General features: G+C 39.3%; 2 protein-coding genes across 6 annotated transcripts in view; both read left to right on the forward strand.

The window, feature by feature from the left end:
- The window catches only part of insra (insulin receptor a), a 60,379-nt gene extending 57,803 nt beyond the window's left edge, over positions 1 to 2,576 (forward strand). The window contains exon 21 of the mRNA XM_061798356.1: positions 32 to 2,576. Within this exon, the coding sequence (XP_061654340.1) occupies positions 32 to 383 (352 nt within the window). The 3' untranslated portion in view covers positions 384 to 2,576. The remainder of the gene's footprint in view (positions 1 to 31) is intronic.
- A 1,243-nt stretch (positions 2,577 to 3,819) lies between these two features.
- Positions 3,820 to 25,254, forward strand: arhgef18a (rho/rac guanine nucleotide exchange factor (GEF) 18a). Of its 5 annotated transcripts, XM_061798358.1 has the most exons (21): positions 3,830 to 4,023; positions 10,240 to 10,353; positions 10,568 to 10,662; positions 11,410 to 11,550; positions 13,438 to 13,688; positions 14,227 to 14,352; positions 15,459 to 15,576; positions 15,660 to 15,911; positions 18,422 to 18,498; positions 18,572 to 18,762; positions 19,408 to 19,466; positions 19,545 to 19,724; positions 19,810 to 19,935; positions 20,682 to 20,794; positions 20,872 to 20,931; positions 21,662 to 21,709; positions 21,790 to 22,266; positions 22,624 to 22,948; positions 23,088 to 23,168; positions 23,977 to 24,160; positions 24,844 to 25,254. In XM_061798358.1, the coding sequence occupies exons 2-20, from the start codon at positions 10,280 to 10,282 to the stop codon at positions 24,111 to 24,113; spliced, it is 2,931 nt and encodes a 976-aa protein (XP_061654342.1). In that variant the 5' UTR covers positions 3,830 to 4,023; positions 10,240 to 10,279; the 3' UTR covers positions 24,114 to 24,160; positions 24,844 to 25,254. The 5 variants fall into 5 exon arrangements, with proteins under 5 accessions (XP_061654343.1, XP_061654345.1, XP_061654344.1 ...); XM_061798359.1 differs by lacking the exon at positions 24,844 to 25,254 and having other exon boundaries at positions 3,820 to 3,955; positions 23,977 to 24,632; XM_061798360.1 differs by lacking the exon at positions 24,844 to 25,254 and having other exon boundaries at positions 3,826 to 4,023; positions 22,648 to 22,948; positions 23,977 to 24,633.
- Positions 25,255 to 25,259: the final 5 nt, after the last annotated feature.

Here is a 25,259-nt window from a genome sequence, read left to right on the forward strand (position 1 = left end):
ATGGTAACATTATTTTCTTACCTGATTCCAGACACGAACTGATGCAGATGTGCTGGCAGTACAACCCCAAGATGCGCCCGTCCTTCCAGGACATCATCGAGATGCTGCGGGACGACCTCCACCCGTCCTACCGCCAGCGCTCCTTCTTCTACAGCGACGACAACAAGCCGCCCGAGAGCGCCGACGACCTGGACCTGGACGTGGACAACATGGAGAGCATCCCCCTGGACCCCTCGTCCTACTCGCAGCGGGACCTCCGCTGCTGCCCCGAACTGGACGGAGGCGGGGGAAGTTACGAGGAGCACCACATCCCCTTCGTGCACATGAACGGCGGCAAGAGCAACGGACGCATACTGGCTCTACCGCGACACAGCCCCTCCTAACCGGACACCCCCACAGAATCTGTTCTTTTTTTATACATAAACACACACAAATCACACTCTCCAGAGAACCCTCAATGCATATCTCAGGATTTTTACTTTTTGTCACACACACTACAGCGCTTTCTGTACGTAGCGCCTCCTGCGTCTTACCCCTGTACATAGATATAAATAGAGAGAGAAATATGAATATTGCCAAATTTGTGGATAAAGAATTCAACTGTGAAACAAGGCTGCTAAAAAACAAAAAAAAACTCATTTTGATGAAAGCAATGGGTGGGAAACTACATATATGGAACCCTGTCAAGGCATCTGACGACATCGAGCCCCCCCATCACCAAAAAATGGAACCACCATGAAAAAGGTTGAAAAGGGGTTTTCCCCCCCCCCCCTGCATCGAAAAGGCTTGATTTTCTGGTTATTGTGGGGAAAAAAAGAAGAAAAATACATATATGGACCCCTCGCCAAGGCATCAGAGGAAGCGGAGCTCCGCAAAAACCGACAACCACAAAAGATGTTACGCACTGCCGTGTTAAAAGGCTTCGTTCTCTGCTTGTTATGAAAATAACCGAGAAGGAAACTACAGTGGCGCCTTGACATACGAGTGACACCACTTGGGAGTTTTTCGAGATACAATGCAATTTTTTTTATTTTATTTTTGCTTTGACTATATGAACTATAAGTGCTGTATGGTGGTGGCAGTGAACTCGACTCGCTTCACAACAAGCAGCAGTCGGGCAGGTAGTGTACAATTCTTCAAAAAAAAGTCTTCAAACTAAACATGAAACAAAGACAGTTACACTATTTGAAACAACCACATGGATTTGCCTGAGTAAAGTCTGTTTAGCTTAATGCTAACAAACTATGCAGCACGCTATAGACAGGCCAACGATAAGCTTCGGTGTTACAGTGCTATAACACTATTAAGTAACAGATATTTTAAAACAAAGGTGCGTCAAGACGTGAACAGATAATTTAATAATACTTGCAGGCATATATTCTTTATCCTCTTCAAAGAAGGACTAATATTTCTCTGGCTTACTGTGAAACTTGACCGGCTCCATATAGCCGTATGACGTATGTCTGTATTTTACTGCCCCCGGGTGGCCATGGAATGCATACCAGAAGGAGCAGCACAATGTCCAATGAACTAAAGCAAAAACTGTTCAAATTCTTTACATTCTGATTAATGATGTAATTACTGTGTTTTTATAAAGTACAATATCATAGAGTGCAGTTTTTTCTTTTTTCTTTTTTAAAGTAGCAGTTTTTTTGGGGGGAGAGGATGGAATGAATGAATTGCCATTTGCCTTTCAGTGCAGAAAGATGGTTTAGGATTGTTTTGAGTTACAAGTATGGTCACGGAACGGATTAAAATCGTATCTCAAGGCACCACTGTACATATACAGGGGCATCAGAGGAACCGGAGGGCCCCCCCCAAAAAAAAAAAAAGAAATAATATAAAGCAACCACCATGAAGAGGTTGAAAAAGGGTTCCCCACTCGCACGTCCAAAGGCTTCATTCTCTGGTTGTGTAAAAAGGAAAAGAAGAAGAAAAAAAAAAGTGACCTTCTACAAACTCTTGAACAAACTCTGGTTAAAGGAGCTCGTAAATGGTGACATCATTTTTTTCTTTTTTTCTTCTCCATTTTTTTTTTTTAAACCTCGTGACACTCTGCAGTATTTAAACCAAAATGGCACACAGAATACAACACACAAGATCATCATTTTCATCGTCGTCAGATTTTATTTATTGGTTGCTGTTCCACATTTACAGCTGAAGGATATTTAAAAAATTGACCTCCTCACGTTGACGAATAGCTGCTTTTTCTTTTTAAGTGGCTGTTCAAAAACAGACACCATATATAGTTGTTGTTTTTTTTTAATATACCGTGTATATATACGGCATATCCATCAAATGATTGTTTTTTGTACATAGCTCAAGTTGTCCCTCGCAGAACTAACTGTTTTTACGTCGCTCTATTATATTCAATTGTTGTGTTTTTTTTTTTTTTGTTTGTTTTTTTTATCTAAACTTGTGAACTCATGATCAACCAACAGCACTTGGTCTTTTTCTTTTTTCTTTTTGCTTGGCAGAAGAAGGTGTGTTTTGTTTTTGTTTTTTTGCATCATCGTCGTCCCTAACGAGATCAAATAAAAATGTAAATAATGCAGCAAGGTGCATATTACAGGAGAGCCTTCTCTTCAGCTTGCTGTTTCTTTGTTTGTTTGTTTTCTTTCCACACAACCCAATTAAATTGGGTACACTTGCAAAGACGAACCAGAGCCAAAGCATTAATGCTCTACATATTTGAAAAAATTCCAAAAATACTGGAAAATGTATACTAATATTAGGGGGGAAAAACCTAAACAAAAAATGCACAAATACAAGATTAGAATACTGCGATTGGCTGGCAACCAGTTCAGGGTGTACCCCGCCTCCTGCCCGATGACAGCTGGGATAGGCTCCAGCACGCCCGCGACCCTAGTGAGGAGAAGCGGCTCAGAAAATGGATGGATGGATGGATGGAAGATTAGAATAATTTGAATACAAAAATAAACAGAAAATGCATGAATGTTGGGAAGAATTACAACAATATGGGACAAAAATACACATAGACTAAAATACAAAAATGTGAAAAATACACCAATATAAGAGTTATGGAACAAAATAGAAACAAAAATACAAAAATGTTATGTGATAAATACACACACGTTATGAAAAGAATATAGAAATAGGAAAAATAAATTATAAAAAAAAAAGTAACAGAAGGAAATATATTAGAAAAACATTTGACAAAAAGTAGATGTTTTTATTATATTAGAAATAAATGCTCGGACAAATACTAAAGTATTACAAAATAGACAAAAATATACAAAAGATAAAAATGCTAAATTATTAGACAAAAATATGTGAAAAATGCACCAATATAAGAAAAGTATTAGGAATTGGGGGAAAATAGGAAAAAAATACGAAAAATATTACCTGACGAACAGGATTAGTTTGTGGAACAATATCATCATCATCTACTGGAAAAATGTAGAAACAGTGTCAATGTAATTCATGGCTCATTCGCACATAGTAACAAACTACTGTCATTGTTTTCATTACAATCAACATAGAATGAGAATATATAAAACGGCACATTAATATTTGATATGATAGGAAAACAACAACAAAAATTCTAAAATATCAGAAATGAATACAGAAATATTGGGAACATTTTGAAAATGTATAATTTTGAAAATAATGTTAATAATAATTATTATTAGACGAAGTAATTGATGATTTACAAAATATGTATTGGATATATATATTTTTTTTTTTTAAATATACTTTTTAATCAAATCTGCATTCCCATTCGAAAATTCCAACATCGAGAATGCTGTTTGTGTTGAACCGAAGGAGGGCCGCTGCACAGGAGGCTGTTCCGTCTTCCTGACCCCTCCGTCCTCCGTTCACTGCCTCAGGAGGCGGTTCCTCGTTGTCGACCGCCCTCCCTCCCCAAGGAGGGGTGCACTTGTTCCTTGGGAGTCATCATCACCGGCGTTCGCCGCTGCTGTCATCGGCAAAGGTGATTAAGTGCGACCATTTTAAACCTCTCGTCTGCCTGGAAAGTAACACTTTAAAACCTCCTCACAGGTAAGATATTCAACCATTGCGACGTTTGACGTGCGGGCGACATTTTGTGTGTGTATGTGTTGTTGTTTTTTTTTGGGGGGGGGGGGGGGGGGGCAGTTGTTAGAAAGACGAAGCGAAACTGGCTAGCTTGACCTGTTTGCAAACTTCAAATGGGCTTATAAATGGGATATATACAGTCTCCTTCTGTTTTGTTTGTGAAATAATATACTTTAAAGTTTAAAGAGTTTATATTGGTGTCGGTTGACGTGATGGCTAACAAGTCTACACACAGTAGCAAACAGGTAGCCGAGTCACCTGCCGACCTTACATTCGGCACCTGTTTGTCTTGTCGTCCGAAACTGTCGATTTAAAACGACACCCTGCCCGGTTAGTTTACTTCTTATTCTCGTATTTGTTTATTTACAGCTTTTGTAGTCGACATTGTGGTGACCGAAGGCAAGTTTTGTTTGTTTTAATGTTTGGGTCTCGTCCCAGTTTCATCTGTCATGTTGCGCGCGGATTGATACTCAGAAGTGAGATTGAATAAATGTAGTGCGTTTGTCCATGGATTCAAATGGCCTGAAAACAGACAAACAAAAAACCCACAAGTATTAGGGGGGGAAAAAAGTACACAAAATATTACGTGAAAAAAAACACTCAAAAATGTCGGTAAAAAAGACAGAAATATTAAGGTGAATAAAAAAAATATTACAGCAAATTTCCTAATAATCGGGAAAAGTAAAAATTATTTAAAATGAGTACACAAAAAATATGTGAAAGTGCAAAAATGTCAGAAAAAATACGATTTTCGTACAAATACAAAACAATACAAATTGACCAAAACAAATGCACATATTTGGAATACATATATGAATATTAGAAAAGCATGTGAAAATCTTCTATGCACAAATATTAAGAAAACGTATGAATATTAGCTAAACATCCCAAAATGTTTCTTGCAAAAATATTTCATAATAAAAATAATAAAATAAAATAGTTTATATATTAGAAAATAATATAACTTAGATGAACTTAAGACAAAACAAAAAAAACAAAAAAATAGCTCAAATACATAAATATACGGATGAACTGCAACTTTATAAAATATGTATGTACCCATATTTGGAAACAGTAGCAAAGTATTTTTATTAAATGCCCAAAAAAATTACAAAAATACAGTATAAAATACTATCTGAAATTATTCAAAAATAAAGGAGAAAAGTTGTACAAAAAAGTAGCAATTGACTTTAAAGTCCTAAATTAGATGATAAACGAACAGGTCGCACCACCACATTAAAAATACTCGGCTCTTCAAGTACCACCATCATGACCGACATTAAAATAAAGTAGAGTAGTGAACTTCAGTGTTTATGGGGGGGGGAAACAACATTATCGTAGTTTGAACATTTCATTGCACTAGTCCAATGTAGTTTCTATAGTTGTGCCGATGTAAAAAAAATAAAAAATAGATAAAAGTGTCAAAATACTGAGGATATGAAATGGTGGGACTTGTCTAGACATGTCTGGATATGGCTGAAGTTTCTGATTCTCATGCACACTGGCTGGCTACTATATTAGCTACAAGAGTTGTCTCTATAAAAAACGTTGCCAAATAATATTGTGTTCAACTTTGATTGACATCATCAAAGACTACTATTATTAAGTGTCGTAGTAATGATGTGGTTGTAGTTAAATTGGTGTGCAAGTAACTGCCCTGCATAGTACTGAGTAGGGATGAAACTGACGTTTGTTGGTTAGTTAGTATTGCCGATGTTTGAAATTGTCGTTATGGTTAATAGTGTATTTGGCGTGTCTGCGAGTAGTAGTTGTGCCACAACAGCAAACAAACGGACAAAAAAGATGATGGGAACCAGAGAAGATATAAGAGGAGAAAGAGATGAAGAGGAAGAAGATGCACAAATTGTTCAGTGTATATTTGTTTAGTATGTTTGTCATTGTTTTATCTTTTTTTTTTCATCATCTTTGTATTATTTTGTAATATTTTATATTTCTTTTGTCATTTATTTTTTATCTGTGTTTTTGTCTAATGTAATACAGAATAATACTGGTATTTTCAAAAAATTAATTCAAACATTTTAATAATTGTTTCTTTTTCATCTAATATTGATGTTTTTATGAAATAGTTTTGTAATCGTTTAATATAATAGTCATGTATTTTTTCATATTTTAATTTTGTTTTCTAGTATTTGTGTAAAAAGAGACCAAGATAAATCATTTTAAAACTTTTACATATTTAATGACCAATAAACTATACAACTCAATTTTTTTTTTAAATATATAAACTGCTGTAATGTGCTTGTACAAGTGTTCACACCCTCTTTGAACTGAGGATGTGACTGTGTTCAAAATTAACCATTCACATTCAAACTCATATTAAATGGGAGTCAGCTCACACACAGCACCAATTAGTGCCTCTGATTAACCCCAAATAAAGTCTTGCTGTTCTAGGAGGCTTTTCCCTGACATTTTTGTAGTCACATCTTACAGCACAAGCCATGGTCCGCAGAGCACTTTCATAGTATTCGAGCGATCTCATTGTTTAAAGGTATCAGTCACGAGAAGCGTACAAAAGATTTTCCAAGGGATTAAAGAACAAAGTGAAGACAAAATATGGCACAACGGTGTCATTACCCAGAACTGGACATCCGTCTGAACTTGGTTTAAAAAATAAAAAATAAAAAAAAAAACAGAACACAAACTAGTCAGGGAGGCTGACAGTAACATTGAGCACTGCAGAAATTTATTGCAATTACAGGTTCTTTATTTATGTATTTATTCATTCAACCTGGGCAGCCGCCTGGTTAGCACAACGTCCTCACAGTTCAGAGGTCATGGTTTCAATTCCGGGCTCCGACCTTCTTGATTGAAGTGTGCATGTTCTCCCCATGCCTGTGTGGGTACCACAGGTGTGAGGGCGAATAGTTGTTTGTCGATATGTTTATACACCCCCCTCTCGCCCAAAGTCAGCTGGAAAAGGGCTCCATATGAATTATAGCACAGAAACCTGGCATTTGAAGCGGGGTGTATAGACTTCTTATATCCACTTTATCTTGGTTAGTGAGCTGATGGAATCATGCATTTATGTCACCGAATTTAAAACCTCTGCCACTTTCTACTCGTGAACAAACAGTGTGAATGGACACATTTAAGGTGACAAGTGGAACCCGAGAAACAGCTTTTTGTCCTGAGTTGTGCGTACAGTGCAGTGTTTGCCATGTGCGCTCTGCAGCGGGCCACCTGGCAGACTCGCTGTTCTAGTTCTGTGTGTTGTGTTGTTTTTGTGGGGGAATGACCTGTATTTCACGCCGCTTTTGAGGTGTGGCCGACTGGCCGCCCCCTCACGACAACGGTGTTAAAGGGGGAGACCCCAACGCCACAAATGTGATACAGGGTCAAAAGCTCTCATGTACTTCACTGAGGAACTTTAAGCAGCTTAAGAAGCTTTTTCTCATAATATTGCGACTTTATTTTAACCAAAATATATACAATATCGCCTTTATTATCATAAAATCCGTTCTTTTTTAGTAATATTTCATTTATTTTTGTGATGTATTTCCTTTGGGGGCTGGCTTCACTGTTTTTTAATTCTATTTAATGTATACAGTTTTGCATTTTTTGATTCACTCATTTCTTTGAGAATGGCCGTCACTGTTGAGTTGATGTTTTTAAGAGATTTTTTTCCTGCAGGATGGCTTCACTATTTTTAATTTTAATTATCTGTATGCATTCATTTCATTCTTAGGGGGACTTTACTGTTTTTACTAAATTGTGTTTTTAAAATTAATTTGTTAGGGGATGAGTTCACCATTTTTAATTCCATTTGTTTTCTTTTATTTAATTTAAGGCAGCATAACTACTATATTTCGTCTTTTTTATTATTAATTTGTTTGAGGATGGCTTCATTATTTTTTTATACATTTCATTTATTCATGTATTTTATTTAAAGAGACCTTTTACCATTTTTAATCAAGTTTTTGTGTTATTCAAGGATGGCTGCACCTTTTTTAAATTGTTTTCTTGTGTGTTGTTTTGGATATAACGTTAGCTTTACTGTTATTTTTTATTTATATTTTGTAATGTAATTTAATATCAATGAAGAATTTCTTCACTATTTTTTGTTTTATTTACTTATTTATTTTTATTTTGTAATTTGTTTGTATTTCATTTGAAGGTGGCTTCACTATTTCATTTTTTAAAAATCTTTAATTAATTTGGTTCATTTTATCTGAGAACAGTTTCATTGTTTTTAAGGAGCAAATTAATCTTAGCGCTTTTAACTGTTTGTGTTTCTTTAGAGGCATATTTTCCCCCCAAAATTGAAGAAGCTGTACGAGTCATAAAGACACAGAAAGCATAAATCAAAATGTGTGTTTGCGTTTGAGGTGCGTCTGCCTTTGAACTACTGTTGATTTTTCTGGGCTCCGAATAGCCTGATACTACCTCAAGGGCTTGTAGCGTCTTGCTTTCGAGATCAGCATGATGATCAACCATGCTGAAAGTGGAACATCTTCGAGTTGGCGGCCACGACATGTGGCGTTGTAGGTGACTTTGATGTCACTTCAAATGGCTGCCATGCGCTCATTATGAAGACATTAAGATGTGCACGCCGCGCCCTCGTCAGGTATGAGCAGATAAAAGACGACTGCGGAGCCGCTGTCACATCTGCGCCCTCGCGGCGTTTTCCAGTGTTTGCTGGAAAGCTGGTCGGACCTGAGCTCTTGGCAGGTCGCTGATTTTGCGTTACGCCGCGTTGTTTGGATTTGAGCGCTCTGCTCTTGTCTCCCTTTTGCAGGGAGCTGCCGTGTCAACACATTGACGTGACTCTAAATTATTCAACCCCTGCTCTCTTGTTATCTCTCTGGGTTCAAGCGACCGCTTGAGGCAGATGGCCGACCGACACTGAGATAACTTTTGTTCGCCTCTGAGCCGATTTTAAATCGCATTGCTAACCAGCACTGAAGAAATGACACTGCTGCATTGTCGTCAGTGTACGGCTTGGATCGCAGTGTAAATTTACTGTCCCCTGAAAACAACTCCGTGATTAACCATTAATGCTTAAACTGCTGCCCTGGCAACAAAATTGAGTACACCGCTGCGCAAAATTCACTCAATAGTGTCACCTGGAAAGCAAAAACAAATTTGCCCCAACATGAGTTTCATCAATAGATGCAAAATGGTGTGCACGTTAATCATAACTGGAGGCATGAAAAAGGCTTAAGGACCCATACACGAAATTGAACATAAAAACGGCAATTGCGTTTTGAAGCAGCCATTTTGGGTGAATTCCAGGGCCTGTACTTTGATGAACTCTTCACTAGTCCCCTAAATGAACCCAAATTAGTAGCAGGTATACCAAAATTGTGAAGACTTCCATCTCTTTAGCCTAATAGCATAATTGCCGAGTCATTTGTAAATGTTTTCTGAAAACAAAACAGAAAAACACAAAAAAATCATCTGTAAGAAGAGGGTAGTTTCCTTGATTCAACTTTTGCGGATTACCTTGACAAATTACAAATGAACACACATTTTGGGCAAGCACATTGTTAGTTTTTTGTTGATATTGTCACAGTAAATTAAAAACGACTGGCAATTATGAAACTAGGCTAACAAATTGTAGGCAGAAAATGGTCTCAAACTTCGATGAAGGGGCGTGAGGGTCTGTTTCTAAATTCTTGCATCTTGAAATTTTGAATTATTTTCATTGATAAGACCCAACATGCTGTATTTCCTCCAGTAACTGCTGTTCTTTTTATGGACACCTCAATTCACTTAAAACAAATGAAGCCCTTCCTCAAATAGACGCCTCCCTTTTCCCATCAGAAAAGAAAACAAAAAACAATGTACTACTCTCACTTCTTCGACGGATGATAAAGTGTTGACCTGAGCCCAATTTGAACTGCATAAACAGTCTCTCAGACTAATTAAAGTGTGGAGGTTTGACGCATGTCGTAGAGTAGATATCATCATCACGTTATGTGGAGACGAATGGTGTTCCATTAGACTCTCAACATTTGGTTGCTCCACAGTGTTATGTGCGTCCACGTTTATCTACAGTGTCTGCCTCGCGTCTTGCCATTTTGCTGCATTTCGCCATTTGATTTGGTTTTAGTAGACTCCAGTTTCACTTAACATAAATTGTAAGATAACGAGGTTGAGTAAATAAGCACTATTTGCGGTATTTGAAGTTGTTTTCTTTTTCATTTTTTTCTTGCTCAGTGTTCCCAATGGCATCCCTGGCTTCTTCTGGGTTCCAGGCATGACAGTCACCCCCACCAAAGACAAAGCTCAGCCCGGTTCATCCTCGTACAAGGACACTACAACAAGCTTCAGGTGTGCCGGTAGCCGTGACTGATCAACTGGTTTCTCCTCATACTTTACACACATTTCACATCCCACACAAACTGGTGACGAAACAAACGCAAGTTAATTGTGGGAAGTCTTAAGCCAGGTTATGTGTGAACTTTGAACAGCTTTTTAAAATGTGTTGGGCGATCCCCTTTTAGCAATGTTAGTAGTTTAACATTTCCCATCTCCCCACAAATAGATCCGGTCCAGCACGGATGGATGAGGTGGAAGGCTTGTGGGGGAGGCTCGTCATTGAGGATGCCGTTTCCCTGGCTGAGCCCATCAACCTGGATGGTTAGCTCCTTTTTGGCACTGGGATGACAAAGTGTCTTTTTTGGGGGGGGGGAACTCTTTGTTGGATTTGGAAAGCATGACTGTTTTTAATTTAATAATAATATTGCATGTTATTTCGGGTGCCTTTCACTCAAGGTCATGTTACAGGTTTAAAAGAATATAAAATAAAATTAAGAAATACAAGTTGAGCAAAGAAATAAAAAAATACAGCAAAATAGTCCAATACATAATGAGCACTAAAATGCAGCAGAGTAGTCTAAAACAGTGTTTCCCAACCTTCTTTGCACCGGGGACCGGTTAGGAGTCGGCATTTTTCTGATGGACCGGCTGTGGTGGCGTGCATACATATATGTATATATATATATATACATATATACACATATATACACATATGTATGTATATATATATATATATGTATATATATATATATATATATATATATATATATATATATATATATACACATATGTATGTATGTGTATATATATATATACATATATACACATATGTGTGTGTATATATATATATATATATACATATATGTATGTATGTATACGTATATATATGTAAAATAATTCAGCTCATTACATTCACTGAAAAGATTTGTTCTTTTAAACGAAACGTTCGTGAACAAAACAACACTATATCAGGAGTCCTACTTAACATTAAATGAGTCTTTTTTTAGAATGCAAAATAGGGGAGGATGCACGTCATACCCCTAGTGAGTGTCAGTGTGTATCCTCCAGATGGCCATTACTCTTTGCTGCGAGGCGGGCTGGAGTGCGACGGTCAGAGCTTGGAGGCCGAGTCTTGGAGTGCGGCGGCCGACCCGGACTACCTGAGAACTCTGGACCGGGAGGCTGTTAAAAGACAGGATGTCATCTACGGTACGCTTAATATCCTAACACCGTACCACCTTATCTAAACTGGGAATACATGTGTGCTGTTCCAGAAGCAGTGACTACTGTGCCATTTATCTTTTCATCACTTATGATAATTGAAAATTACATAAAGTTGACGGTGCTTGTAGTTACACAGTAGTAATTATGTCTAATGTTTTCTTAAAAGAACAGCCTCTGACTACAAAGATTGTAGTGTCGCAGTAAGTGTTGTGTTGAATGCAGTAAACTGAAGTGCCAGGGTATTACGGTCTGCGCGGAACTATACCACTCTAAATTGTGCAGATTGTCGGCACCCCCCTACCCACCCTTGAGGACTTACCGCTACTGAAAAATGCAAATCAGAACTAGCAGACCTTCCAACAGGTTCTTCCCTCTTGCAATCAACTTCTTAAACAGCTAACCTACAATTCCAATGCAACATACTGCCAATTTTTTTGTCTTAAGTTTGTTGTCACATTTCTGTCGGGCACATTATACGTTACTCGTGCACTCACTGTAGTAGTCTCGCCACGCTGGACTATTTGCATATCTGTTGTTGACCAATACTGGCCACTCATGCCAGAGTAGCATCTGCACCACTTGCACACTGATTGAGGAGTATCTGCAACATTTGCATAATCAACATTGTTCCAGATTATCACGCTACTAGTCACTTTAAACTGCACACACTCCTTGAAGTCTCGGCACCCTTTGCACAATGGTCATTGCACCGGACTATTGCTATATTAGTCATTCAAACTGCTCTAAGTGATAGAGGACTCTGCATTGCTTTGCACAATTGTCAAAAAACACACACGCAAAAAATAAACAAACATGTACCGGCATTACCAGATAACTAGCAACCCTTTATTGCTCAGTGACTGTTTTTCTCAATGTCTTTATGTCTCAAAAGTGTTCTCTGTCAATTGACTGTCTGTTGTCGTACTAGAGCGGCTCCAACTACCGGAGACAAATTCCTTGTGTTTTTTGGACATAATTGGCAAAATAAAGATGATTCTGATTCAATGTATCCTTAAATAATACCTGACCTTCACCAGTCAGCCTTGCATTGTAGTTTTTTATGGGGAAAAAATTGGAGGAAAAAACAATGATTTACTCAATTCTCGTAATATTCCAGTCATAATCTTAAGCGTAAAGTCGTATTATTTTTTTAAGGATAAAAAGTTGTTGTTTTTCAATGAAACAGTCAGAATGTTATGATAATTTGTATTTTTTGTGTAAATTCATATTTTTCTCATTTCTTTTCGAGGAAGACATGTCATTTGCAAGAACGTTTTCAATCAGTATAAAAGGTTTTAAAAAAAAAAAAAAATTCCGTCAAAATATGAAATAATGAATTATTATTTAGTATTGTTTTCCAGGTAAAAGGTCTACATTTTTTTCTAGATTTAAAAATTCATATTACAAGAATAAACTCTCTTTTAATTGGGGTGGAGAATTGTTTTTTCTCAAGGAAAAACTCAGAACATTGAGAATATAGCCTTTTTTTGTTGTTGAATAAAGAATGAAGCCTTTGTTTTTTTCGAGGAAAGTTTTTAAATTCTATGAAAATTAAGTTGTATTATATTTTTTATTTTAAAATTCTGATGGAAAAATGCGATGTTGCAAAATAAAATTTTAAATGTGATGTGAAATTTCAAATATTACCCACATAACATTAATACTTTTTACTTTTCTTTTTTTTTTTTTTTTTTTCCAACTTAATATTTGTAAGTAGTAGAACTAGTTTTTTTCCTGTGTGGCCTTAATATACCAAATCGTAAAATGGATGCATTTTTCAATATGATTTTTTTATTTAGTTAACATACATTTTAAATGTCATATTAGTCCTCTTATTTCAGTGTGACTTATTATTTTTTCTTAATTTGCCAGAGCTGATCCAGACAGAGATGCACCACGTGCGCACATTGAAGATTCTCCGGCACGTCTACATCCACGAGCTGCGGCAGTCCCTGTTGCTGGATGACGACAAGGTGGGGACACTGTTCCCCGGCGTGGACGCCCTGCTTACGCTGCACAAGCACTTTCTCAACTGCCTCAAGCTCCGCCAAAGTCAGAGTCAAGAGGAGGGCAGTCCCAACAGCTACCAGATCACAGAGCTGGGGGACATACTCATGTCGCAGGTAGAATAGACTTTGAATGGCTCACAATCTTTTTTTCATAAATGTCTTTTTCACATACTGTATTTAATTTGATATTTTTTTAATAATTTCTATACCAAAAATTCCAGGGAATGTTTTTTTCTTTTTTTTGTACTTTTCAATTTGTATTTATTTGAACTGTATATTTTTTTATTATATTTATTTCTATAATTTTTACATTTTAAATGGCATTTTAATGTATTTGTATTTATTTATTAAATGTTTTATTATTTATTCATATGTTCTTTTATTTTAAATACTTGGATAACATTTAAAAATTAAGATGCTAAAAATTGCAAGACATTTTTATTTTTAATGTTACTTTTGATTTAAAAAAAATTCCAGTCAGTTATTTATTATTGCATTCATTTGTTTTTAATTATAGATGTAATGAAATACCAATCAATGTGTTTTTTACATTTTATTTGTTTTAACAATTTTTTTATCATCATTTAAAATAATTTAAAATGGCAAAAATACCAAGGAAAGTGTTTATCTTTCCTTTTTTTACCTGTGGTAGTTTTCTGGCAGCGTGGGTGAAAAAATGAAGGAGTGGTACAGCGTTTTCTGCAGTCATCACACCGAAGCTGTCACCGTGTACAAGGAGCAGCTGCAGAGCAACAAGAAGCTTCAAAGCCTCATGAAGGTATGTGAGACGCTAACCCTTGGCCCAGCGTTGAAACCTGAGAGGCGGCAGAATGAGTTGTCTGACATATCTGGGCTGGGAGCCAACAGACGGATCAGTTTACTGCTGCAAATAATGAAATACAAAACATGTTAAAAAAGGGTCATATTTAGGAAAATAGTCTCTGGCGTGCCTGCCGCCCACACACAGAGTTCCTCTGTCCAAGACTAGGCTGGGCCAAGATCCAGAGCCCCTTTCAAGCAACGGCCAGACGACACGATAGCACTGTCATGTCAAAGCCAAAAGCTAAGCAGAGCTGCAGTGTTGGCACAGAGTAACAATAGACCCTTGTTGTGTTGCTACACCACAATGTTGTTTTCATCAATGTTTATCTACAGTATATCTATGCTTCAGTTCTCAATTTCATTTGGTTTTTAACTTCAGTTTGACTTGACATGACTCATAATATACAATTAATATAATATTGTTTAGTATTATTCCCCAAAACCCTTTCCCATCTCCAGTTGAGTAACTAACCACTATTTTGAGGCTAACAGCATTATCACCAATTGCTTCTGGTAAGCGGCATTTGTTTGGCAACTTGTCTGGTGCATGTGCTGCATACATGGATCGCGAGACTAATTTCACAAGTGCAATTTAGCAGACCTTTTTCACCCTCACACAATGGGGTACTAATCGGCATTAGCCTATTCGCAGCCCCCCCGAGCTCCGCGTAATGGAAGCCGTACGCGGCATTTGCCCCACAGTAGAGGGTGAGCGGTAGTTCATTTGCATGAGACAGAACCGCCTCCTGAAAGCAGGCTGAGTCGAGCAAGACTGAAACAAAAGGGTGATGTAATTCTTGATTCTTGAGGTATTTTGATGAAGCATGTTATTGAGATTAAAATTGTGGAAAAAAAGCATAATCCAGGGGGGTTGTTAAGGCACTGTAGTTATATTTTTATTAACAGGTGTTTCAATATAGAATACAGGAGGTAGAGTACGTATGTACGAGGTACATATGTATTCTACATTGAAACATACCTGTTAATAAATGTGTGTAAAGTGCACACCCTGTATGTGTACAGTAGGTTCTTTACTACTATTAAATTTGTGTCTTCTACCAGAAAATTGGTCAGCTGGCCCTGGTGAGAAGGTTGGGCATCCCTGAGTGTTTTCTGCTGGTGACGCAGCGTATCACAAAGTACCCTGTCCTGGTGGAGCGACTTATACAGAGCACTGAAGGTAAACCATTAATGGGATTATTATGAGAATGCAGATAGTTTTACACGCTATCCTGCGCTAACAGAATTTCCCGCTCCTTTCAGCCGGCACCGACGAGCACGAGTCTCTGCTACATGGCTTGGCGGCCATCAAGGACACCATCTGTCAGGTGAACGAGCACGTCAGAGACTATGAGATGGCCTCCCGGCTCAGGGAAATCTGCTTGCGCCTGGAGCCAAAGTCAGTTGGCCGGCTGAAGGACGGGCGGCTGATCCGAAGGGAGGATCTGATCCAGGGAGCCCGGACGCTGCTGCACGAAGGCCTGCTCACCTGGAAGTCTTCTGGCAGACACAAAGGTTTAAACACCAATCTCTATTTCAGTTTGGTGTGGTTCACATTATTCCCATTGCCAAATGGTGTGGAATCCATATTGTACCACTTTACGGCTCTGGTGTTGTGGTATGGTGAAGTACGTGAGACCCTGTATCCAATTGATTCGGTTGGCCGATAGAAAAGCGTCAACTGGAAATCCCTTTTACAACTGGAAATCCTTTTTAAAACTGTCCAGAATAAATTCAAATGTGTTTTCCACAGATTTTCACCTATCACGTGTGGGTCTACAAATTAACTCCTGTGATGAATGGTGGTTCTTGCAATTAAAATCTGACTTATTCTTATTATAAACTCAGGGTGGAAATCTCTTGTGGGAACAGTTTTAGACATCAGATAACAAAACACTTACCTCATGGGTGGGCTGGCACTCCAGACACAGTTATTTGTATACGAGCCATTAAAAAGTCAAATTTCCATACGTCCCCTTTATGTATTCTAGACTTTACAACGATTTTATCGGCCTTATCAGTATCGGCCGATAATTAGCATTTTATGCTGATCGGGTTTGTCATAATTCACCGATCCGATCAATGATGTCATTGATCGGCTCCTCAAAAGACATTTACTCTGCGTCGCCATCATGCACAGTATATTTGAATCCAAAAGCTTGTTTATTTATAACCTTGTCGCATGTCTTTTGGCATAGTCCTGTAAATATCTGACGGCCAATAAAGTTATTTAAAAAGAAAAAAAAAAAAAAAACATGTTGGCAGTGTGGAACAGACAACACGTCTGAGACAGACAACACGTAATGCCTGGATCAGACTACAAGACAAATTTGCTCTTTCAAGATTGCACTAAGTCAGACTACTGAAATAAAATCTTGTATTCCACTGCACCCCATTTTTTACGATCATTGGGCTTTATCTTGTCAACTCAAATGCGACCGGATACACTCGTTACTGTGGCGATGACAACAAGAGTGGATTGCGCAGACTATCTTGTGAGGACAAAATGGGGAAAAACATGTGTTGGTGGTCACCGGTGCTCAGGACAGGAGAGGACGTTCGTTTAAGGCTTGAGGTGTGTTCACGTGCTTTGAATACGATAACTGCTCGCAAGGAGGCAACAAAAACTTTATGTAGCCTAGCAAGCTAGCACGAACGGTTGTACGTAAACATGCCGCCGTTCTGTCGAATCATGCATGTCGTGTGGGTGAAGTAATTTAATTAAAAATAAAGTAATTTAATTACAGTAAGTTAGCACCCATTATTTCTGTCATGTAATGTTGGTTTGACCTGACTGATTAGGATACACGATCTGACTAGAGCAGTGATTTCCAACCTTTATGGAGCCAAGGAACATATTTTACAATTGAAAAATCTCACGGCACACCAACGAACAAAAATGCCACAAAAAGTGGATACATTAATTACTGTATTTACTTCCTGCCATCTAATAGAGGACTATTCATTTGTTCTGTCTGTCACTATGCCTCACTGGCATAAATAGAGGAACAAAGAGACATTATTTATTGTAAATATTTTTTTTAGCAATTAAGTAAACGAGTATATACAGTAAATGAAGAGGTCATTTAAATAGACACATTCCTCCATCTTGTGATCGGATCGGTTATCGGTTTTTTAAACTCGCTGATCGGCCCCAAAAATCCTGATCGTGTAAAGCTTAATGTATTCATTGTGCTAGCGAGAGGAGCTGCAAAGAAGAGATGTGCACAGACACATGAGCGAGTGATAGGCCCTAATTTAACTGCGTAATTGCATCTGTGGCAGCTCGTAGCTCATTATTTGGCGAGGAATACTTGAAGTTTAGTGGAAATGGCAGCCAGACGCTTCGTTGGAAAGGCATGACAAGCCCGAGATTTATTAGACTAGATAATGCAAGCTTTTTCTTAAAATTCTGTACCACAAATGGCATTTTCAGTTGCCATTGAAATAGCTTTTAAAAAAGAATTGCAGTTCTTAATTAAGGATGTCAACATGCAATGCTGTAGGTTACTGGTGGGTTAAAATTTATCATACTTTACGCAGCTAATGCAAACTCCTGTGAAGTGTCTCTAGAGTTGCACTAGTACATGCATATAGAGCACTTTGGCTCAACCGGTCTTGCTACATATTCGAATGTCACTGCATAAATGTCAAACATTTCAGATGGATGGAGATAAGATATCAGTTTGCACAAAAAGCTTATCAAGAGTATGTTTGGAAATTCAATCTGACGCTCTCACTGCGGAGAGTGCAGTGTTCAGAGAGGCAGCGGGTGCTCCATTTTCTATGAATTAAAAAAAACCAGCGTGTTGGCTATTGGCAGGGATACGTCAATGCGTGCGCCATATTGAATGTGTCAGTTCTGCCTGCAAACATCTCGTCCTGCCTGACGCTCTGGCCGCTCTGTCTCCTCATTTAGAGCGTTCCGGAGTGTAGAGAACGCGCTTGCAGTGAATTTCCGAGTGTAACCTATATTAGACTCGCGTCTGAGTTGAAAAATCAGTGACTTAAATGATTTTCTGCAGACATCCATGCTGTGCTGCTATCAGACATGCTTGTTCTGTTACAAGACAAAGATCAGAAGTTTTTTTTCGCTGCTGTGGTGAGTGTTGCCTCAAAAAAATCTAGTTAATTTAGCTTTAAAAAGCACTCAGACTTGCTGTGTTATCACGCAGGATAACAAACCACCAGTGATTGCCCTTCAAAACCTGATTCTGAGGGAGGTGGCCCACGCGACCAAGGCCATGTTCCTCATCTGCGCGTGTACCTCCACACCGCAGGAGGTGTACGAGATGTACGAGCTGCACACCGGCTCCAGGGAGGAGCGCGTTGCCTGGATGGCCCGCATACGGGATGCCATAAACCGGTGAGAATACTTGGTTGTCTGTACGTGCCCTGCGATTGACTGCCGTCCGCTTCAGAGTGGACCCCGCTTCTCAGCCAAAGTTGGCTGCGATAGGCTCTATCTCACACATGACCAAAATGAGTAAGCCCTATCGGAAATGCATTGATTGATTATTTCTAGTCGCAAGGTTTATTTGTATTGTGCAAGGTAGCGGTTATTATGAATAACTGCCAAGAAGAGAGAGAAAGAGCTCAGTTACAGTGAACCCCTGCTGTTAGCAGAGGATAGGTACCGCAAATAGTGAAAATCTGTGAATAATTGACGCTCATTATAATTGCGTGGGAAAAATAAATATATATATTTTTCCCTCCCAGAAAAAAAAATTACATTTGGAAAAAAATGTGAATAAGCAGGGGATCAGCAAAAAAATACTGCAAATAAACAGAGGGTTCTGCCAATAACGGGGGATAGCTTCCCCAAAGAAATTTGCTAATAGATGAATCCGCGAATGTTGACCCGTAAATATGCGGGGGTCCACTGTACATGTAATGTACATTGAATGTCTATTGTGGCCTTTTTTGACTAAAACTTATTCTTAGTCGTTTACTGCAATTATGTGGCATCTACACGACTGAGTGATAAATACTGTATGTCGTTGTGCTCCAGTTGCTCGGAGGAGGACAAACTCTACCAGGAGGTGATGAGCAGATTGCAAGACTATCAAGGTAAGAGTCAAGACATTTTGTGCGTTACCATACTATTTGAAAATACCATTTTCTTTTTTCTTTTTTTATAATGATTAGAGCGTTTGAAGGTTAGGGACGAGCACATCAAGCAGTGCCTGTCTGAGAAGCTACACATCTTCAGCGCCATGTATGAGGACATCACCGGCAAAGAGAGCCCCTCAAGAGGGCTGTTGCTGCGAGGAGACACCACTGACGTCCAGCAGGGTGAGACACTGCTCAAAGGAGCAATCCACGAAGGTAGGAGCAAAATCTAAATGTGTCTGTCTTTTGAGATGAGTTCATGCTGATGGGGTTATTTATTTATTTTTACTTCTTTCTACAGTGGAAAACCTTCAAAACCTGCTCTTCCACACAGAAAAAGACCCCAGTAAACTCCCGGGTGGCGATCATGTGTTACAGTGGAGGTCACACAGGAGAGCTGAGCACTGGGGCCCGGCAAACATGAAAAGTAAGCTGCGTTGGGCACACTGGACTAATAAATCCACCATGTAACTTGCCAGTGGCTAACGGCAGACGCTAATATAGCAGTCTACACTGTGTTCTAAATTATAATGCATGTAGGATATGGGGGTAAAGAACAGTTTTTCTGCTGATTAAAAGCATAAAGTAGTCTAATGCCTTCCGAAAGGAATGAAAACACTAAGATTTTAAGAAAATCATTGTCCTGTTGAATAATTTGTGTAGGACTCAAGAAAGCAAATGGGTTTGATCTGATGAAGGCACATTAAGAAATGTCTCTAAAAATAATTATCATGTAAGACACCACACCAACCCAGGCTGTAGAAAATACCATACGAGGGAGGAAAAACTCATTGTGCAGCCACCGTCATCCCCTGACCACAATCCTATAGAAAGCATGTGGAGAATGGATTGACTTAAAATTCAATGAATGAGAGAGTTGATAAGGTTATGTTAAAGAGGGTTTTCTTTAACATGTAACTTGATTGGTAAAGATGTTTTTTTGTCTCAATAGCATTATATTTTTTAAATCTCTATAATCACAGAACAATGGATCTTTACAGCCTATTTGTTTTTTATTTGTTGTCATTGTGGTGTTTTTTTTTTTTTTTTTTCCTATATATTTTTTTTCCTAAATATTAGGCTTAGCGGGCCTAACATAATTGGGAGTGTTGAGGTTCTGCTGTAACCACCGCATGGATTTCAGATATTCAATTTCTTCATTGTGTTGATTAGATCACATGTCCTCTGAAGGAGATGCAGCCGAGTGGTCCGGCAGCGGCGGTGTTGAGGCCGACGATGCTCAACTCCAGGAGACTACGTACTACTCTGAGAGCCAGGAGCAACCTGTCAGTGACATTAACAAAAACCTTAGTTCAGCCAACTGATGCATCATCTGAAACCTTCCTTTTGCTGTCTCACAAAGGCCGACAACGACACATTGATGCCCGCATTCGCTTCACCCAACAGCAGCTTCCAGGCAGAGGTGACACTTTTCCTTCTGCGCAATTCATATGCTATGGGGTTCTCGGTTTAAGATGGCAGGGCTTGAGACTGCGACCAAAATGGGCGCATGTGCAACCCTTTTGTCAGCGTGTGCAAGTAAAAATTTCATCTGTTTACACTTTCGCGAGGGCATGTTTTAATGCTCCCTTAACACAGTTTCACTATACAGGTGCTGGTCATATAATTAGAATATCATGAAAAAGTGGATTTATTTCAGTAATTCCATTCAAAAAGTTAAACTTGTATATTCATTCATTACGCACAGAATGATATATTTCAAATGTTTATTTCTGAGCTTAGTAATTATTAGTTGTTTTTTTGCAGAGGATAAACAATATATGCCAGTGAGTCTTCCTATATTGTCAGTCTCCTTGTTGCTGCACCTTTTTTTTTTTGCCAAATATCCATTGCTTAAACGGTTATAATTCCCATCACATTTCTAGTTTTGTTAGCATGCTTATAGCATTTTGAATAGTTTGTTAGCATTAAACTAACATGCTTTTTTACATATGTTTAGTTTTACAATAAACATCAACTAGGAATTGTTCCCCATCTACTGCCTGCTGTGAAGTTTGTAGCTCAAATGTTTGTTTGCAACTCACGACAAAATAATCTGCCATGCGACGGCTCATATTCCGAAAAACTTGAGTTGGATCACTCGTAAATCCAATGTAGCGCTGTAGTTCACATCACTCTCATTTCCTCTGCAGGTGTATGACCGTGTCATAGGGCTAGCCCAGGGACTGTATACATTACAAGTAAGTCGTGAGCTGGTTTCCCACCACTACAATTCAAATTGTGTGTGACGATGATTATTTTTAACATCTCTCCAACCCAGGTCATCGTGGCCCAGCAAGACAGTCAGATCGAGCTCCAGCACGTTCTGCGGTGGCACGGCAGCAGACCGTCGCGGCCCTCCAGCAGCGCCTTGCTGGAACAGGAGAAGCAGCGCAACCTGGAGAAGCACAAGGAGGACCTGGCCAACCTGCACAAGCTGCAGGCGCAGCATCGCGAGGCGCAACAACGCTGGGAGAAGGAGCGCGAGCGCCAGGGCGTCTACATGGAGGCACTGGAGGCCGAGTTAAGCCGGCGGGAGGAAGAGTGCGACCGACGTGAAGAGAAGCTGAGAGAGGAGAAGGCGCAGCATGAGAGGCAGTGGGAGAGCTACCAGCAGGGTCTGGAGCGCCTCAGGGAGACCACTAAAGCCGTGGAGAGGGAAAAAGAAAGCCTGAATCAGGAGAAAGAACGTATCGAGGACAAGTTGAAGAAGTACATGGAGGCCGTAAATGCAGGGCACGGCAACTACGATGACCCGGTGAGTTGAACCAAAAAATAATGCAATCATTGAGCGCCATCTTGTGTCTCGTTGTTAACCTATAGGGCAGTTGATTTGACTCAGAACGTACGAGACCGTCAAAAACTTTGCAGTCATTTGGATTTTTGAAAGGAAAGCCTTTTTTTTAAATGAATCAAAAATACCATCTAGGACAGAGGTGTCATACTAATTGAAGTTCAGGGGCCACATACAGCCTAATTTGATGTCAAGAGGACTGGAGGAGTAAAATAAGACCATCATTTTATTTTATTAAATTTGATATATACTGAAAACAAAACAAATGGCCAGCATAGAAAGCAGAGTGCTAATGATCTGTGCAACATGTTTCTTCCCCAGTACATCAACCTGTCTAATTACCAGTCGTTCAGGGGCAGCCTCGCCAATGTTGGGAACGGCGGCAGCTCGCGTCCGCACATCCTGCTGGCCAGCGCCCGCGACCCCAACAAGGAGACTCCACCTAAAGTCCCGCCGCGCAAGGAGAGCATGAGCGTCCCTCCTGCGGCAAAGCCTGAGCTGCCCGTGCACCTGGTCAGCACCACCAACCAGGTACACAAGGCGGCCGGCGTGGTGCAACAGATCCCCACTAAGCTGGCCACCCTCTCCAAGGCCAAGGAGAGGGGCTTCCGCATGAAGGCGACACACCAGAGGGCTCACAGCGCAGGTAATCATCATCATCATCTTCCTCAGCTTGTCTGCTTTGTCTAGTGTTGAATGGTACTCAGTTTTACCGAGTACCGTTCTATGCTTAGTATCTACAGTGTATCTGTCTGTCTACGTGGGTGACATCTCTGTACTCGCAGCCTCCATCGACGTGAGCCAGATTCTGCCCATCCGAGTGACGGGGAAGGAAGGAGGGAGTCTGATGGCCACCTCCCAGTCAGGTACCAACAATAAAAGATGCTCGCCAGCAGTTACTGGTTAAAAAAAATTGTCATTCTTATTTTATATATCCATCCATTTAGTATAGTCCAGCACTTGTTCTCATTTGGGTTGCAGCTGGAGCCTTTGGAGCGAGAGCCGGGGTACACCCTGGACTGGTCGCCAGTCAATTGCAGTGCACATTTTGACAAACAAGCATTCACACCCACAATCAAACCTACAGAGGATTTAGTCTTAAATGAACCTAACATATGTTTTTGTAATGTGAGAGGAAGTCAAAGTTGGTGTTTGATACATGGACCAATTTATTCATTTGACATCATGAGAACAGGATGACACCGAACAATTGATACAGTACCACGCTTTCAAACTGGACCTTCTCAGAGGGACGTACGTGGTCACTGAGCTTAGTGTCACAGCGCATCTTCACCAGGTTGCAACAAAAGTAGACACTGGAAGAGTCACAGAAAGGCATAGAAGTGGACATCCTAGGAAATGTTAATTTTGCTCCTTGTTGGAGAACAGCGAGTTGAGCAAAAATTACTGAAACTGAACTGTTGGGCCTGTCCATTCAAAAGTTTAGAGAGGCTCAAATTAAGTTCCCCCGTAACGGTGGCTCGAGCAAAACTCAGTTCCAGCTCTGCTTTCCTTTTTGGCTCTGACATGAGCAGAGGTGTCGCACCCCAGGAGGATGTGACTTTTCTTTACATGATAAGCGTTTCAGACTGTGTAATTTGGCCATCGCTTGAAAGTGGCTCTGGATCCTCCCCTGGCGGCGCTCTCATTTTCCTCATTATGTATTTCACTTAGATGACTCCAACTCATCAGGACACGCCTGCAGCGTGAAAACGTCACAGTCCCTGCACTTCCGAAGCGGCGTGGAGGCCCCGCCCCCTTTTCCCAAAGAAGTCCTGGAGAAACAGACAGGGAAGGTGATATTCCTTTAATTCACGCCACCATAAACCGAGGAGTGGAAAGACTGCATCACTTTGAGGTAATAATCAAATGTGTTTTTATCAAAACATTATGCGTGAAGGGGAAAAAAATGCGATGAGGAGGGGAAAAAATGAAAACAGAGGAGCCATTTTGCACATTGGAAAAAATATGACGTTCCATGTTATTGATGTTCTTACATTGCCAAAGACTTTTTTTTTTGACAAATGTATTTTTTTTATTGCAAATGAGTGACATTTTATGACCTTTTTAATTTAACGGTGTGTGGAAGCTCCTGTAGAAGAGTTCTGAACAAGCACTGCTTTTAAAACAAAAACAACAAAAGTCTATTGAAATATTTTGCCTTAAACTATTAGTTTACGGAGAATATAGGTATTTATGGTTTTTATGATATTGGTGGTTAATTGTTTTGTGAAATGCATTTTTAAAATCCAAAACACAATTGAAAATAGTTATTTTATATTTTACCTGAAAAACATCAAATGAAAATAAAAGAAATCACAAAATATGGAAATGCTTTTTGTTTTTTTTCTGTATGAAAAAAAATATATATATAAATATATATATATACACACACACACACACATATATATATACATATAGTGAGAGTTGATCACGGCTCGATACAGCCAACACATCGGGCTCACTAGTCTTTATTGATGTAACTCATGATGGTAGCAGCAGAATGAATTCTGAAGTCTACAAAAACATTTTTTCTGGCAGTTTACAGAAAAATGAAGACTGAAGGGAGATACCCCCAGAAACAAACAAGAACTGAAAGAGGCTGCAGTAAAGGCCTAGAAAAGCATTTCAAATGAAGAGTGCAACAGTCTGGTGAAGTCAATGGGTTGCAGGCTAGATGCAGTTATTGCAAGGGTTATGCCACCAAATTATGTTATTTACTTTAAGTTAATTTAATGTCTGTTCCAAGACTTTTGCTAACTTGAAAAGTGGGTGGCTTCAAACAAAAGGTGCTCTGCCCTGAGTTGTTTATCACATCTCGATGTAAATACCATGAAATGAAAGCTGTAATTCTCATATTCATCTTTTGATCTGAAACACAAATGTCTTCAGTATACAACAAAAACAAAGGAATTGACCTTGCCGTTCCAATTCTTTAGGAGGGGTCCTGTGTGCGT

This window comes from Phyllopteryx taeniolatus, chromosome 14, assembly GCF_024500385.1.
Source record: "Phyllopteryx taeniolatus isolate TA_2022b chromosome 14, UOR_Ptae_1.2, whole genome shotgun sequence".
Lineage (NCBI taxonomy): Eukaryota > Metazoa > Chordata > Actinopteri > Syngnathiformes > Syngnathidae > Phyllopteryx > Phyllopteryx taeniolatus.

Excerpts from the sequence above, each read along its gene's own strand:
- arhgef18a (XM_061798359.1), top strand. The coding sequence starts at position 10,280 with ATGACAGTCACCCCCACCAAAGACAAAGCTCAGCCCGGTTCATCCTCG. Across the intron at positions 14,353-15,458 it reads AGCTTCAAAGCCTCATGAAG|AAAATTGGTCAGCTGGCCCT; the intron begins GTATGTGAGACG and ends GTCTTCTACCAG. Across the intron at positions 19,467-19,544 it reads CAGATTGCAAGACTATCAAG|AGCGTTTGAAGGTTAGGGAC; the intron begins GTAAGAGTCAAG and ends TATAATGATTAG.